At 39.4% G+C, this 18,268-nt stretch overlaps 1 protein-coding gene across 1 annotated transcript in view; it reads left to right on the forward strand.

Moving 5' to 3' along the window:
- The window catches only part of MYLK (myosin light chain kinase), a 246,733-nt gene extending 237,128 nt beyond the window's left edge, over positions 1 to 9,605 (forward strand). Inside the window, exon 32 of the mRNA XM_063429182.1 lies at positions 4,971 to 9,605. Within this exon, the coding sequence (XP_063285252.1) occupies positions 4,971 to 5,269 (299 nt within the window). The 3' untranslated portion in view covers positions 5,270 to 9,605. The remainder of the gene's footprint in view (positions 1 to 4,970) is intronic.
- Positions 9,606 to 18,268: the final 8,663 nt, after the last annotated feature.

Here is an 18,268-nt window from a genome sequence, read left to right on the forward strand (position 1 = left end):
GGACGCAGTACTACCTGTGAGTATTAATACCTCGGCCCAGAAATACCTGGGACTATTAATACCTGGACACAATATTACCTGGGACTATTAATACCTGGACACAGTACTACCTGGGACTATTAATACCTGGACGCAGTACTACCTGTGAGTATTAATACCTCGGCCCAGAAATACCTGGGACTATTAATACCTGGACACAATATTACCTGGACACAGTACTACCTGGGACTGTTACTACCTGGACGCAGTACTACCAGGGACTAGGACTATGTGGAACCAGTACTACCTGGGACTACTAATGCCTGGATGTAGTACTACCTAGGACGATTAATACCTCGACGCAGTACTACCTGGGACGATTAATACCTGGACGCAGTACTACCTGTGAGTATTAATACCTCGGCCCAGAAATACCTGGGACTATTAATACCTGGACACAATATTACCTGGGACTATTAATACCTGGACACAGTACTACCTGGTACTATTAATACCTGGACGCAGTACTACCTGTGAGTATTAATACCTCGGCCCAGAAATACCTGGGACTATTAATACCTGGACGCAATATTACCGGGGACTATTAATACCTGGATGCAGTACTGCCTTGGAATATTAATAACTGGATGCAGTACTACCAAGGACTATTACTACCTGTACGCAGTACTGCCTGGGACTATTAATACCCGGATGCATTACTGCCTGTGACTATTAATACCTGGACCCAGTATTACCTGGGACTATTAATACTTGGACGCAGTACTGCCTGGGACTATTGATACCTGTACGCAGTACTACCTGGACGCAGTATTACCTAGGACTCTTAATACCTGGACCCAGTACTACCAAGGACTATTAATACCTGGACGCAGTACTGCCTGGGACTATTATGACCTGGACGCAGTATTACCTAGGACTATTAATACCTGGACCCAGTACTACCTGGGACTATTAATACCTGTACCCAGTATTACCTGGGACTATTAATACCTGTACCCAGTACTACCAAGGACTATTGATACCTGTACCCAGTACTACCAAGGACTATTAATACCTGGACCCAGTACTGCCTGGGACTATTGATACCTGGACGCAGTATTACCTGGGACTATTAATACCTGGACACAGTACTACCTGGGCCTATTAATACCTGGACGCAGTATTTACTGGGACTATTAATACCTGGACCCAGTTCTGCCTGGGACTATTAATACCTGGATGCAGTATTACCTGGGACTATTAATATCTGGACCCAGTACTACCTGGGACTATTACTACCTGGATGCAGTATTACCTGGGACTATTCATATCTGGATGCAGAATTACCTGGGACTATTAATACCTGGATGCAGTATTACCTGGGACTATTAATAACTGGATGCAGTATTACCTGGGAATATTAATACCTGGACCATGTACTGCCTGGGACTATTAATACCTGGACGCAGTTCTACCTGGGACTATTAATACCTGGACGCAGTACTGCCTGGGACCATTAATACCTGGGTGCAGTATGTACTGGGACTATTAATACCTGGACCCAGTACTACCTGGGACTGTTAATACCTGGACGCAGTACTAACAAGGACTATTAATAGCTGAAATGGTTAAAACCCAGGTTCATCATAGTTTGGGAAAAGTTGAAGAGGACCATTGTGTTTTAGGTGCAGATGAAATTATGGGCCACTAGATGTTCTTAGTTGATTTTATCTGGAATGCCTTTGTGCTGCTCTTCCCTCTCTGAAGGGAAATTTAACCCCTTAAGGACCAAACTTCTGGAATAAAAGGGAATCATGACGTGTCACACATGTCATGTGTCCTTAAGGGGTTAAAGGGACACTATAGTCACCAAAACAACTTTAGCTTATTGAAGCAGTTTTGGTGTATAGATCATGCCCCTGCAGTTTCACTGCTCAATTCTCTGCCATTTAGGAGTTAAATCACTTTAATTACACAGCCCCAGTCACATCTCCCTGCATCTAACTTAACCGCCTTCCTAAACACTTCCTGTATAGTGATCTAATGTTTATACGTCCTGTATTGAAAATTCTGTTTAATTTAGAATGTATTATGTCCTGCTCTGTTAATAACATTCTATACCTTTCAAGAGCCTCATGTATGTAAATAAAGTTCAGTTTACAGAGCAGGAGATTTTAAGTAGTTACATCTGATTGAAAGTGAAACATTTTTTTCATGCAGACTGTGGGAGTGACAAGCAGGGGAGCTGTGGCTGTGGCTGCATACAAAAGAAACATAGAAACATAGAATGTGACGGCAGATAAGAACCATTCGGCTCATCTAGTCTGCCCAATTTTCTAAATACTTTCATTAGTCCCTGGCCTTATCTTATAGTTAGGATAGCCTCATGCCTATCCCACGCATGCTTAAACTCCTTTACTGTGTTAACCTCTACCACTTCAGCTGGAAGGCTATTCCATGCATCCACTACCCTCTCAGTAAAGTAATACTTCCTGATATTTTTTTTTAAACCTTTGTCCCTCTAATTTAAGACTATGTCCTCTTGTTGTGGTAGTTTTTCTTGTTTTAAATATAGTCTCCTCCTTTACTGTGTTGATTCCCTTTATGTATTTAAATGTTTCTATCATATCCCCCCTGTCTTGTCTTTCCTCCAAGCTATACATGTTAAGATCCTTTAACTTTTCCTGGTAAGTTTTATCCTGCAATCCATGAACCAGTTTAGTAGCCCTTCTTTGAACTCTCTCTAAGGTATCAATATCCTTCTGAAGATATGGTCTCCAGTACTGTGTACAGTACTCCAAGTGGGGTCTCACCAGTGTTCTGTACAATGGCATGAGCACTTCCCTCTTTCTACTGCTAATACCTCTCCCTATACAACCAAGCATTCTGCTAGCATTTCCTGCTGCTCTATTACATTGTCTGCCTACCTTTAAGTCATCAGAAATAATCACCCCTAAATCCCTTTCCTCAGATGTTGAGGTTAGGACTCTATCAAATATTTTGTACTCTACCCTTGGGTTTTTACATCCAAGATGCATTATCTTGCACTTATCCACATTAAATGTCAGTTGCCACAACTCTGACCATTTTTCTAGTTTACCTAAATCATTTTCCATTTGGCTTATCCCTCCTGGAACATCAACCCTGTTACATATCTTAGTATCATCCGCAAAAAGACACACCTTACCATCAAGACCTTCTGCAATATCACTAATAAAAATATTAAAGAGAATGGGTCCAAGTACAGATCCCTGAGGTACCCCACTGGTGACAAGCCCAAGCTTCAAATATACTCCATTGACTACAACCCTCTGTTGCCTGTCACTCAGCCACTGCCTTACCCATTCAACAATATTGGAATCCAAACTCAAAGATTGTAGTTTATTGATAAGCCTTCTATGTGCAACAGTGTCAAAAGCCTTACTGAAATCTAGGTAAGCAATGTCTACTGCACCACCCTGATCTATAATTTTAGTTACCCAATCAAAAAAATCAACAAGATTAGTTTGGCATGATCTCCCTGAAGTAAACCCATGTTGTCTCTGGTCTTGAAATCCATGTGTTTTTAGATGTTCAACAATCCTATCCTTTAACATGGTTTCCATCACTTTCCCCACTACTGAAGTAAGGCTTACTGGCCTATAGTTGCCCGACTCCTCCCTATTACCTTTCTTGTGAATGGGCACAACATTCGCTAACTTCCAATCTTCTGGGACTACTCCTGTTATCAATGATTGGTTAAATAAATCTGTTAATGGTTTTGCTAGTACACCACTAAGCTCTTTTAATAGCTTTGGGTGTATTCCATCAGGTCCCATTGACTTATTTGTCTTTACTTTTGACAGTTGAAATAGAACCTCTTCCTCTGTAAACTCACGTGTAATAAATGACTCATTTATCCTTTTTCTTAACTGAGGTCCCTTTCCTTCATTTTCATCTGTAAATACCGAACAAAAATATTCATTGAGGCAGTCAGCTAGACCTTTATCCTCATCTACATACCTTCCTTCTTTTGTTTTTAATCTAACTAATCCTTGTTTTACTTTTCTTTTCTCATTTATGTATCTAAAAAAAGTTTTGTCCCCCTTTTTCACTGACTGTGCTATTTTCTCTTCTGTGTGGGATTTGGAAGCTCTTATAACTTGCTTAGCCTCTTTCTGCCTAATCTTATAGGTCATTCTGTCTTCCTCACTCTGGGTTTTTTTATAATGACTAAATGCTAACTTTTTGTTTTTTACTATTTTGGCCACATCTGCGGAGTACCACAGTGGTTTCTTGAATTTTTTGCTTTTACTGACAAGCCTAATGCAATTTTCTGTTGCCTTCAGTAGTGCAGCTTTTAAATAATCCCATTTCTTTTGGACTCCATATAAATTGCTCCAGTCTGATAATGACTCCTTTACACATATTCTAATTTTAGAAAAGTCTGTTTTTCTAAAGTCTAAAACTTTTGTTTTTGTGTGGTGTGACTCAGTCACTGTTCTTATATTAAACCACACTGACTGATGATCACTGGATCCTAAACTTTCACCTACAGTAATATCTGATACCAAATCTCCATTTGTTAACACTAAATCTAGTATGGCCTCTTTACGAGTTGGCTCCTCAACGACTTGTTTTAGAGACAATCCCAGTAGGGAGTTTAGAATATGTGTGCTCCTGGCACAAGTAGCTATTTTTGTTTTCCAATTCACATCAGGAAGATTAAAGTCACCCATGATGATAACTTCCCCCTTCATTGTCATTTTAGCTATTTCTTCAACTAGTAGATTATCTAACTCTTCAATTTGTCCAAACAAAGTCCTAAATAGTAGAGAATGTAGAAGTGAGACTGCAGGGGCATGTTCTATACACCAAAACTGCTTCATTAAGCTAAAGTTGTTTTGGTGACTATAGTGTCCCTTTAAGAATATTGTAAAGTGTGCAATGGTGTTGGGGAGGTGTGCTCATACCATGGAGTAACAGGGTCCATTTTTCTCTGAATCTTGCAGGTCACCCTGACCCGGAGGTGATTTGGTACAAGGATGAGCAGCCAATCAAAGAATCTCGTCACTTCCAGATAGAATATGACGAGGATGGTAACTGCTCTCTCATTATATCAGAAGTATGTGGGGATGATGATGCCAAATATATCTGCAAAGCCATCAACAGCCAGGGAGAGGCATCCTGCACCGCAGAGCTAATTGTGGAAGTCATGGCAGCGGAGGGAGAAGAGGAGGAGGAGGAGGAGGAGGAAGAGGAAGAAGAAGAGGAGGAGGAGGAGGAGGAGGAGGAGGAAGAAGAGGAGTGAATAAGGATCTCATGTTGGACATGTTTCTGGTCGTATCACAAAAAGGGGGTTCCCCAAACAGGAAGACCCAAATGCAGAGACCTTGGGGTGATCCAGTAAAATATATTCACAGTTTGAGATTGACTGTCCCAGCTCTTTGCAGTATTCATATTTTGAGCCCAACCCCTGGCAGATTCCACAGAACCCTGTTCCAGCATCAGAGCAGCCGGATGGGAGCCACTCTGTCTGGGGGACAATAGGGGGTTAAAGGGATGTGTGTTACTATTAATTATGTAATTCATGTCGGAGTTACCCCAAATTGTACAGCTGCACAAAGCACACCAGAGTATCACTAAGCATTTAGTACCTACATAGTGCCTTTCATGCATGTTTGAGAAACACGACTATTGTTACCGTGTCATGTCTTTAAGTGGGAACACAGTGGTCCTTAACGTGGCACATCTATGAGGGAGAACATGACTATCTTTAATGTGGCACATCTATAAGGGAGAACATGACTATCTTTAACGTGGCACATCTATAAGGGAGATCATGACCATCTTTAACGTGGCACATCTATAAGGGAGAACATGACTATCTTTAATGTGGCACATCTATAAGGGAGATCATGACCATCTTTAACGTGGCACATCTATAAGGGAGAACATGACTATCTTTAACGTGGCACATCTATAAGGGAGAACATGACTATCTTTAACGTGGCACATCTATAAGGGAGAACATGACTATACTTAACGTGGCACATATGCAATGGGGGACAGGAATAATGCTAACGTGGCAGATATACAAGGGGGAACAGGAATAACCCTAACATGGCATGTCTATAATATGAAATCTTTTTGAAGAGATTATGTGGCTCTCCCAGGTGAGTTTGGAAAATGCAAATACAATTTGACTTTTTTGTTTGACATATTTTGGTGCAGATTGAGGTGAAGCATGAAGTATGTTTGTTTATGCATTACAATTTTCTGCAATCCCCAAAAATAGCCTTTCTAAGGCTATTTGGCCTCAATGTCACATTAATAATCTTGTTCTAAATAATTGCCTTAATCCTTGATGTGAGAAACTGCATTACAGGATCAATCTGTAATGTGAGTAACTGCATTATGGAAACATTATATAATGTGAGAAACTGCATTATAGAAACATTCTATAATGTGAGAAACTGCATTACAGGATCAATCTGTAATGCGAGAAACTGCATTATGGAAACATTCTATAATGTGAGAAACTGCATTACAGGATCAATCTGTAATGTGAGAAACTGCATTATGGAAACATTCTATAATGTGAGAAACTGCATTACAGGATCAATCTGTAATGTGAGAAACTGCATTATGGAAACATTCTATAATGTGAGAAACTGCATTACAGGATCATTCTGTAATGTGAGTAACTGCATGATGGAAACATTCTATAATGTGAGAAACTGCATTATGGAAACATTCTATAATGTGAGAAACTGCATTACAGGATCAATCTGTAATGTGAGAAACTGCATTATGGAAATATTCTATAATGTGAGAAACTGCATTACAGGATCAATCTGTAATGTGAGTAACTGCATGATGGAAACATTCTATAATGTGAGAAACTGCATTATGGAAACATTCTATAATGTGAGAAACTGCATTACAGGATCAATCTGTAATGTGAGTAACTGTAACAAGTAACGGGAAAGACTGCATTATGGGATAATTCTGTAATGTGTAAGACTGCATTATGGGATCATTCTGTAATGTGAGAGACTGCATTATGGGCTCATTCTGTAATGTGAGAGACTGCATTATGGGCTCATTCTGAAATGTGAGAGACTGCATCATGCGATCATTCTGTAATGTGTGAGACTGCATTATAGGATCATTCTGTAATGTGAGAGACTGTATTATAGGATCATTCTGTAATGTGAGAGACTGCATTATGGGATCATTCTGTAACGTGAGAGACTGCATTATGGGATCATTCTGTAATGTGAGAGACTGCATTATGGGATCATTCTGTAACATGTGAGAGACTGCATTATGGGATCATTCTGTAATGTGAGAGACTGTATTATAGGATCATTCTGTAATGTGAGAGACTGCATTATGGGATCATTCTATAATGTGTGAGACTGCATTATGGGATCATTCTGTAATGTGAGAGACTGTATTATAGGATCATTCTGTAATGTGAGAGACTGCATTATGGGATCATTCTGTAATGTGAGAGACTGCATTATGGGATCATTCTGTAACGTGAGAGACTGCATTATGGGATCATTCTATAATGTGTGAGACTGCATTATGGGATCATTCTGTAATGTGAGAGACTGCATTATGGGATCATTCTGTAATGCGAGAGACTGTATTATAGGATCATTCTGTAACGTGAGAGACTGCATTATGGGATCATTCTGTAACGTGAGAGACTGCATTATGGGATCATTCTATAATGTGTGCGACTGCATTATGGGATCATTCTGTAATGTGAGAGACTGTATTATAGGATCATTCTGTAATGTGAGAGACTGCATTATGGGATCATTCTGTAACGTGAGAGACTGCATTATGGGATCATTCTATAATGTGTGAGACTGCATTATGGGATCATTCTGTAATGTGAGAGACTGCATTATAGGATCATTCTGTAATGTGAGAGACTGCATTATGGGATCATTCTGTAACGTGAGAGACTGCATTATGGGATCATTCTGTAATGTGAGAGACTGCATTATGGGATCATTCTGTAACGTGAGAGACTGCATTATAGAAAAAGTGTGTAGCATGTAAGGCTGTGTTACGGGAGAAGTAATGTAATACAGAAATGTTACTCTTCGCGTTCTGTATTATGCGCAATTAACTCCCATTATGCTTAGCAAGTCTCACATTAAGCAGAATGAATACCACCTTCCCCCACATTAACTAATGACAGGAGTGATCATATTAAGCACAGCCATCCTCCTGTAACATCATTATTTAGCGCCACAGTCTCTTTGATTTGGTTGTGCTCTGTGTTACCCTCCAACTCATGCTGTGCTTCAGTTCCTATCATCCACAGTCGGCAGCAGTGGGCTGGCTGATGGTGGCTTGGGTTGCATTGCAGTATTAGTATCACATAGTATCACATAGTCTGTGCTAGATCTTCTCTCCGTTTAAAGTAGTCATTGCGTAACTGTTGCATGATGACCCTCGCTAATGAGTAAATTGCCCTATAGTCAGTGTACGTTGTGTTGGTCCCATAATGGTGAGTGGAGCCTGCCTCCTGCCCAGTGTCACACCCTGTGTGTCTGTGTGTGTATCCGTACAATTACAGCACTTTTTAACCTTTGCCAGAGACTTTGACAAGCAAAAAACAGTGCATACCTTAAGCACTGATAGGGTCAATATTTGGGGTCCAAGGTGGTCGGCTCGCTTTTAATGGCAAAAATAACTCCTTTACTTCTAAAGCCACTCATTATATCCGGGTGATATTGACACACAATTGTGTTTTGCTTGTTTTCTTTTTGTTTTGGTTTTGGGTGCTGTGCGGGATCTTTACCCACATCCTATTGTGGAAAAAAGCTTTATATTGTTTGGAAAAATAAACCGGAATGGAGCCGTGTCTGTTAGAATGGGACTGAAACCACAAAATGTGTCTTCTAGATAGTCCACACACGATCTGACGATACGCCACACTGTGCTTTAAGGCTGCAATACTGACGTGATCTTTAGCTTGCTTTATCTTAATCCAACTCTGAACACTGTGCCAAATATTACCCACATATACTGGTGTGCCTGTGTTCACCAAAAAGACTGCCCTCCACGTCTTATGCCAGCCTCCAAGCCGGTCCACATGATCTGGTCCTGAAGGTTTTGGTGCCAATTTTTTTTTAACCCTATGAGAGTATTGTAAAGCATTGAATGAAATGGTTAAATGTAATTCCTCTTTAACTCCATCAGTACCAAGGGATGAGTATTGCTTCCCCACCAGTGGCACTGACATTTTTTAATCCTTGGCCACTGATTACCAGTACATATGGCAGTGAATGGGTTACCCCTCCTCCCTAGGACCCATGTATCCCTCAAAGGTTCACATGGGGTGCAATCTGCCTGCCTCACCCAGCATAAACCCCTAGGAGGTTGCTGCTCCCAACAAGGAAAGGGTTTGTTTGTTTCTTCTGTGTAAAAAGCTTTGGTCACTAGTGTTTAAATGTGCTTCGTTAAGAGTAAAATGAACATTTTACTTGTTTACTTTGTTTTAATGCAATTACACGATTGTTTTGGCAATTTGTTACAGTACAACGTTACGGTGATGAGAGCGCTACAGCTGTAGCTCCTCACATTATTAATAAACAGCACTTAGCATGCTTTCTGTACACGCGTGTCCTGTGTTTTCCTTTCCATGCAGGTATTAACCCTTTGAGTGCCTCACCAGTAGGTAACACATTAAAGGTGAAATAAAGAAGATGTATTATGTGTTTTTAATTTTTTACCAGACTTTACTGCATGCATATCAGATCCTACGTCTGAATCCAGCTGATTTGTGTCTTAAATTAATACACTGACCTGTGTCTTTCCTGTGCATCTAACGCATCAAACCGTTCTTACCCCACCACAATCCAATCAACTGCACAAACTGGAACCTACAGTGGTCACCGCGCAGTTTAGGATTTTTAGGTGCAAAAACAGGGGGTGATTTATAAAAATGTTCTGTTCTAAATTGATACATTTGGGGCAATCGCCAGTAGAACTAGTAGTCACATTCCATTGATGATGTATCACAAAACAAAAATAAAGAAAAAAATATATCAGGCACTTTCTCTATTTGAAGATCAAGGAGAATAGAGAGTTATCTACTTAACACTGCTCTCCATCCAAAACAAAAGTACCACAAAGACAACACTTACAGTATACCAGGAGCGAGTCATATAGGAGAGTAAAAACCCACCAGATATGCAGTATGTAGTAATAAATACTTCGTTATTAGTGTGAAATTACTAAAACAATCTAGAATAGTTAAATAAAAATGAATACACCACTGAAGATCAGTACAAATCTTATATCGCAAAGTCCGTTCCAATAAGTTTAACCCCTTAAGGACACATGACGTGTGTGACATGTCATGATTCCCTTTTATTCCAGAGGTTTGGTCCTTAAGGGGTTTTAAAAAAACAGCAGTGTATCTAGTGCAACATGACAAGAAACACAGGGAACAGCGTTAAATAGAACAGGCAGACTCCTGCTATTAACAAACTCCAGTCACTAACGATTGGCCATTAAAGGGACAGCTTAGGCACCATAACAACTTCATCGTAATTAAGTTGTGATGGTGCCAGGAGGCCCCCGGGTGCAGCTTAATAAATGGGTTTTTAACACTGTAGTATTATGAAGTGTTAAGCTAAAGTGGTTTTGGTGACTATAGTGTTCCATTAAATTCCGGTAAGAAATCAGACCACTAAAGCAGGTCTCGAATAAAACATATCACAACACAGCAATTTGGGGTACAGATTGCTTGGAAGACAAATTTTAAAATTACCATTTTGTAAATTTGCTAAGTTTTATTTTGCACTTATTCGTTCCTCTTTCATAAAAATATCGGAGAAATTAACAGCTTTAGACAGTACAAACTGTCCGTTATCCTGCAATATTTCACATAGAGTCTGAATTGTAAGTATAAATGCAAAATGTTTTTATTTTTCTGTCTTACACTTGATGTGAGAAAAATTGATAAATTAAAATGGTAAAATGGTAAAATACCATTTAATTCTTATATATTTGTAAGAATCCTGAAGGCTTTACTAGGAGTGCAGCTTACTAAAAATTGCAACAGAATGGAAAAAGAATGTCTGCATTGAGCATAATCTAATGTAAAGCCCATTCCCTCCTCCCACTCCCTGATTGTAGGAATGGTATGACCCACTTAAACTTCCTTTACTGTTTGAAAGCAGGGGGTGGGCTGACATTTTCAGCAACTTTATATTCATTATATAAGTAACTAGTGGCTTCTGGCAGAGAAATGTGTTCCTACAGGCTGGTGATCATGAATAGAGTAGAAATGAGGGTGAGTGAGGCTTTCTGGACTAGATTTCATTCTGCAAAATCCATAAAACCAAACGTTTATACTCAATTTAGGTATTGAAGGGGTTAAATATGATATGAAAAACACCCTCCAGAAAAGAGTCATCATGTGATATCACAGGACAATGCACGTTATCCATGGCTTTAACAGCAGGAATTGAAAAGTATTCGCCTCACTCAACAAATGGCGTATTTACTAAAAAGCTAATTGTAATGAACTGAAAACAAATATAGACCAAAATAGCCAATTTGGGAACGTTTTCCAGCTACAGTCATTGTTTGGCTATTTTAGGCTAAATTTTCCAATTTCTTTTAGAATTTACTGTACTTCATTTAATGATTCAAGCTGAATGGAAATCACACCCTGAAGCTTCCACATGTCTTTCCTCTGTTCGCTGTGTTCATGGGGTACACGTCCTCCTTTTCAGGATGAAGCATCTAGCAGAGATAGGGTTACAGGAATACCATTTCCTCCCCTTCAAAACTTGTTATTGGAATGTAAGCAAAGTATGAAGAGATTTACCAGTTTTAGAATAGCAAAGCGTCATACACTGTTCTTATCAAGGAGATGTAACCAACATTAAAGGGACACTCCAGGCACCAAAACAACTTCATCTAAATGAAGTTGTAATGGTGCCAGGAGGTCCTTTGCAGGCACTCTTACCTCAAGGGGTTAAACCAATCTTGAATGGTTTAACTCCAAAGCTGCCACCAGCGGAGATGTCCACTCCTGCCCTTGCGGCATCTTGCTTCTGAATTTTAAGATTTAGGAAGCATAGAATGAAGGCACCTCTGATTGGCTGAGAGAGCTCAGCTGCCGATATCAGCATATCAGTAACTCCATATTCACTTGAGAAAGGTACGTTTCTTTCTGAATTGCCGCCAGGGTAGGGGTGGATATTGCACTCAAAATTGCATTCAAAAAACTGTTTAACCCCTTGAGATAAGAGTGTCTCTATTTAGATGAAGTTATTTTGGCGCTTGGAGTGACCTTTAATAAGACGCTGAAATAACGAGAAAATAAAACGCCCAGTCAAAAGAGGAGAATAAACTACGATGGTCAGGCTCATGGTAAAGATTTAACAATGGGGTCCCCTACCAAGTATAGATGAACCAGTGTCCTCCGTGAGGTTTGTAGCTAATTGCTCCATCTCTCCCGGCCGCTGAATATCGGTTTTAACATTCCAAAAAACGAATGCTACTTTCACCGGTGCATGGGACAGATCAGCAATGACTAGAATGAGAGGAATGAACAGTTACACAGCCAATAAACCCCAAGCAGTAAATTACTGAGACAGCAAAACCGGCTAGAGAAATCCTGAGCGAAGAGTTCGGATTCTTAAGGTAAACAGGTTCACTATTGTTCTGAGATTTTCAATATTTACCAGTGTGTTACTTTGAAAGTTAAATTTGAGCAGATCCCCCGAGATTGGGACTGTACTAAATCCTATGCAAAATGCCTGAAATCTGTCTAAAGCTCAGCATTTAGTAAGTAAACCCTGATGCCTACATAAAGCCCGGGCACCCTGTGTGAATTGAATGCGCTAGATGCAGTTTGTTAGCTGGTTAGAAACTATCTAATAGCTCAGGGTTACTATCTCTGGCCTGAGTAAAATCCACACCTTTTAATTATTATCTCTAAAAACATCCACTCCTTAAAAATCTCAGGCTCCCAAACTACCGTATCTTCCCAGGGCATGAGACCAACTCCGCTGCACATGGGGTAATGAAAAGGGGCAGAAGGAATAGGAAAGAGCAGCCCTGACACTTAGCAATAAAGGAAGGGGTCTGTATGTAGCCCCAGGGGTTAGATTAACAACACCAAAATCCCACAGAGGGCTTCTACAAATAGACGCTTCAGTTTACACATGAGCCAGCAGAGGGCAGTGTAACATCAGCTACATTGTAGATACTGCAAGCTTTAGTGTACTATAATCTTAATTTCAATAACAGGAGGCGAACATGTGCCCTCCCGGTTGGAAACCTCTCTGTTGTTTCCCTTTAGGTTTTTACAAGTGGGTTTGTTTCATATTTACTTAGCCCAACATTCTGACAGTTTATTCACTGATATTACGCTTGTAAATTGGACAATTGTAAGCTTATATTTTGACATGTTATTTTTATCAGATGCCCTTATTTCTTTTCAAATATATTTAATTAAAGAGATAATTTAATATTAACAAAAATAACTTTTACGATAAAAAAGAAAATGCCATATATGTTATACATAAAAAGAGTAAATATCAATGTATCCAGTCCATAAGTATTTCAACTTTATAGTCAATTTTCATTTTGATAACATACTTGTATGAATGAACTATGCAATTAAATTGCAATGTTAATGAGTAAAACAAAACCAAAAAAAAAATTGGGAGGGGGGGTGCAAAGGAAGAATAACTAAAATGGGGAGGGGGGGAGCATCCATTCACAATAGCTTTTTTTAACATGAATTCGGATAACTATAACCAATTCTAGTATACTGTTATCGATCCAATAAAGTTTGAACCTTGGAATCAAGGTAAATTATTTCACAATACATAACACAATACCAAATTCAGATACCATATATACTCGGGTACAAGCCGGGTTTTTCAGCACATTTTATATGCTGAAAAAGCCCCCCTTGGCTTATACTCGAGTCAAGGTCTGTATTATGGCAAGTTACAGTCCTGGGGGGGGCAACAGTAAGCTGTTACTTACCTTCCCAGCAGCTCCCTGTGTAAATCTCGCGAGTCCTGCAGCCGTCAGAGCGTTGACACGGGTTACCATGGCAACGCTCCACGCGGCACGGAGACCGCAACATTTACACAGGGAGCTGCTGGGAAGGTAAGTAACAGCTTGCTGCCGGTCCCCCCACTGCTCAGTGCATGCCACTGGACCACCAGGTAACAAGCAGGGAGGGGGAAAAAAAAGAGTTACAAAATTAAATATTTGTGGAGGCTAAGTGTGTCTTAGATAGCCTCCAGGAAGATAAAGTGTATTGCTCTAACAATGTTTGCGCCCATCCGACATTTTGCCGTTTATGAAAATAGTGCCATGAGTCTGACTAGTCCTTGCACTCAGACTCAAATGTAAATAAATATAATTAATAAAATATTATATTATATTACAATTGTTTTTCCTTTAAATAACATACCAAGGCAATAATGCACTAATACCTGGCTAATACCTAATGCACTTATCATATTTTAAAGGTCTTTTACCCCATCAATTTAGTATCTTTTTTAAACTAATAGCTTTGGGTGGCATTGTGTGTATAATATCTATGTATCTGTTTATATATTTTAAGTCACTTTCCTTTTTTTTTTTTTTTTTATCTATAGCTGAGGCATAGTCCTCTTTCAGTGACTTTACAATGTCAGCGGTTTGGAAATATTTCAAAGTTTCTGATAAAGTCACCAAATGTGCTTGTAGTTTTTCATATTTGATTTATTAAATTCATGAAAAAGAATTATATTGATAAAATCATAGAAAAAAAAACGTATTTTAAAAGTATTTGGGCAAAAAGGCAGTTTCGGTTTCGGTTTTCGGTCAAGGGCATCCTGAATTTTCATTTCGGTGCACCCCTAATTATATACACACACTACACAAACACACACACTCTGCATTATATACACACACTGCATTCACACAAACACACACTCTGCATATATACACACACACTGCATTCATTATATTATATACACACACACTGCATTCACACAAACACTGCATTCATTATATACACACACTCTGCATTATACACACTGCATTCACACAAACACATACATTCTGCATTCATTATATGCACACACTACACACACACTCTGCATTCATTATATACACCCACTACACAAACACATACACACTGCATTCATTATATACACACACTGCATTCATTATATACACACACACTCTGCATTCATTATACACACACTACACACACACACACACACACACACACTCTGCATTCATTATATACACACACTACACACACACTCTGCATTCATTATATACACACACTACACACACACTCTGCATTCATTATATACACACACTACACAAACACACTGCATTCATTATATACACACACACTCTGCATTCATTATATACACACACACTACACAAACACACACACACACACACACTGCATTCATTATACACACACCACACACACACACTCTGCATTTATTATATACACACAATACACAAACACACACTGCATTCATTAAATACACACACTGTAAATAAATATTCAAACATATTTACCATACTGATGCCTCAATTAATGCAATTTTATTAGGATCTATTTATTTAGAAATTTACCAGTAGCTGCTGCATTTCCCACCCTAGGCTTACGTAGTAGAGAGGGGGATTGGGATTTAGTAGAGGGGGAGGACTGGGATTGTGGGGATATTTATGGGATGATAATATTATATAGTCGAGAATTGCACACTATTTCAATTATCTTAGATCTTAGAGATCGTTATCATGTAAGTGAAATGTATTCCATACAAATTAAAACACAATTTGTTATAAAAATAGATAAAATTTATTGTGACAAATAAAATAATAATAATATTAGGCAGCATGCATAGTAATATTCAGTGAATATTTAGTATAACGTTGTATACAATAGCAATGGTTAAACACAGTACAAAGTTACAGCATCAACTGTCAAGACTTGCAAGATTTATGAGGGTACTTCACAGACACAGAAAGCTAAACTTCCAGCAAAAAGCCATAAAATCTTGGCTAACAGTTAGATCAACTGAGTAAAACTTTCAATGCTGGCTAGATCCTCCTAGGCATTTAATATCCTATTCTCATGTAATTTTTAATTAAAATAACATTTAAACCAGCTCATTAACCCCTTAAGGACCAAACTTCTGGAATAAAAGGGAATCATGACGTGTCAGGCACGTCATGTGTCTTTAAGGGGTTAATCATTTCCCGGAACCATCCAAAAGAGTCACATCTATAGATTCTGTAAGCCGAATTTTAATTTGCCTAAAACTATATCTTTTCTTATTTCAGAGCAAATCAACACACATGGATATAAACAGCGGTATGCTAACACAGTGCTATGAAATTATCTGACTCCACCTGGAGAATGGAGTGTTATAATTACATATTCATTATTTAATTAAGATTCCTCAATTATGGGATGTGATCGTAATTTATCCATGCATGTATCCTGCTATTAAAATATTTTAATTAATTTAGATTAAATAAATAAAACCAGCATAATTACCAGTTATGATGTAGATGCGCTCATCAGATGCTCTTAGGTAGTCCCAGGAACTTGAATGCGAGTATGATTGGTTGTATGGAGGTGTGTAAGTAATAGAGAAAAGTGATGTTGGTTAGAAAGTAATAGTAAAATGCTAAGTGTCAAGGAGTGTTTCTTGAGTTGTGTCCAAGAGAGTTTGAGAGTTGAGTGTTAGTCCCAGAGTGTCCTGAATATCTGTCCTGGATCTCTCTGAATGTCCGAAACTGAATGCCCAAACTAACCTCTCTTCCCTTTGTCCTAACTTTTTAAAATGAAAGATTATTTCTACGTCATCAGTTGGTAAAACTAATAGGATACTGAAGGTGTGGTCTACCTGCAGATCGCAATTTAGAGTTTTCGTCCATAGAGGGCGCAATTGCCTCATCAAAATTTTGTGTCCTCGAAAGAGTTAACTTATTTTGATGACGATTTTGACGTAATTTGGCTTATCTAAAATGACTACCATAACTTAAATTTGCTGTCAGTTCAAAGCGTTTGCCTCAGTCTTTGTGACAACAACTTTGATCGTAATTTCTAGGATTGACATGTCTAAACTCAATTCACCCCTTACTTACAATGGGACCTTGTAAGATTTAGAAAGTAAAATTGATTAGTCTTCTCTGTCACTAGTGTCTGTGTTTAAAATTATTTATATTCCATTAACATTTAACTCCTTAAGGACACATGACGTGTGTGACATGTCATGATTCCCTTTTATTCCAGAAGTTTGGTCCTTAAGGGGTTAAACAGAGCATTCCATCCCCCTGCTTCATTGCTTATCACTTGGCTTGTTTACATAATGCATTCCTTAGCTCAGGCTAGTGGCTAGTTACAGAAAGGAAGGAAAGACATTTTGTGTCTGTCTTGCCTGAAATCCAAAATGGAGTCCGCTCTGTTCTGAGTGACTCTGGCAATATACACTTTTAATTTCTGTCTTAGCACACAATGTCTGCCGATATAAATATCCTGACAGGATTTAGAAGGGGGGAGGGGGGGGGGGGAGGGGGGAGGAGGGCTGGGATTTAGTAGAGGGGGAGGACTGGGATTTAGAAGAGGGGGGGGGACCTGGGATTTAGTAGAGGGGGATGACTGGGATTTAGTAGAGGGTGAAGACTGGGATTTAGTAGAGGGAGATGACTGGGATTTAGTATAGGGAGATGACTGGGATTTAGTATAGGGAGATGACTGGGATTTAGTAGAGGGGAGGACTGGGATTTAGTAGAGGGGATGACTGGGATTTAGTAGAGGGGAGGACTGGGATTTAGTAGAGGGGAGGACTGGGATTTAGTAGAGGGGAGGACTGGGATTTAGTGGAGGGGGAGGACTGGGATTTAGTAGAGGGGAGGACTGGGATTTAGTAGAGGGGATGACTGGTATTTAGTATAGGGGGAGGACTGGGATTTAGTAGAGGGGAGGACTGGGATTTAGTAGAGGGGAGGATTGGGATTTAGTAGAGAGGAGGACTAGGATTTAGTAGAGGGGAGGACTGGGATTTAGTAGAGGGGGAGGACTGGGATTTAGTAGAGTGGGGGACTGGGATTTAGTAGAGGGGAGGACTGGGATTTAGTAGAGGGGAGGACTGTGATTTAGTAGAGGGGGAGGACTAGGATTTAGTAGAGGGGGAGGGCTGGGATTTAGAAGAGGGGGAGGACTGGGATTTAGAAGAGGGGGAGGACTGGGATTTAGTAGAGGGGGAGGACTGGGACTTAG

Source organism: Pelobates fuscus, chromosome 8 (genome assembly GCF_036172605.1).
Source record: "Pelobates fuscus isolate aPelFus1 chromosome 8, aPelFus1.pri, whole genome shotgun sequence".
In the NCBI taxonomy this organism is placed as follows: domain Eukaryota; kingdom Metazoa; phylum Chordata; class Amphibia; order Anura; family Pelobatidae; genus Pelobates; species Pelobates fuscus.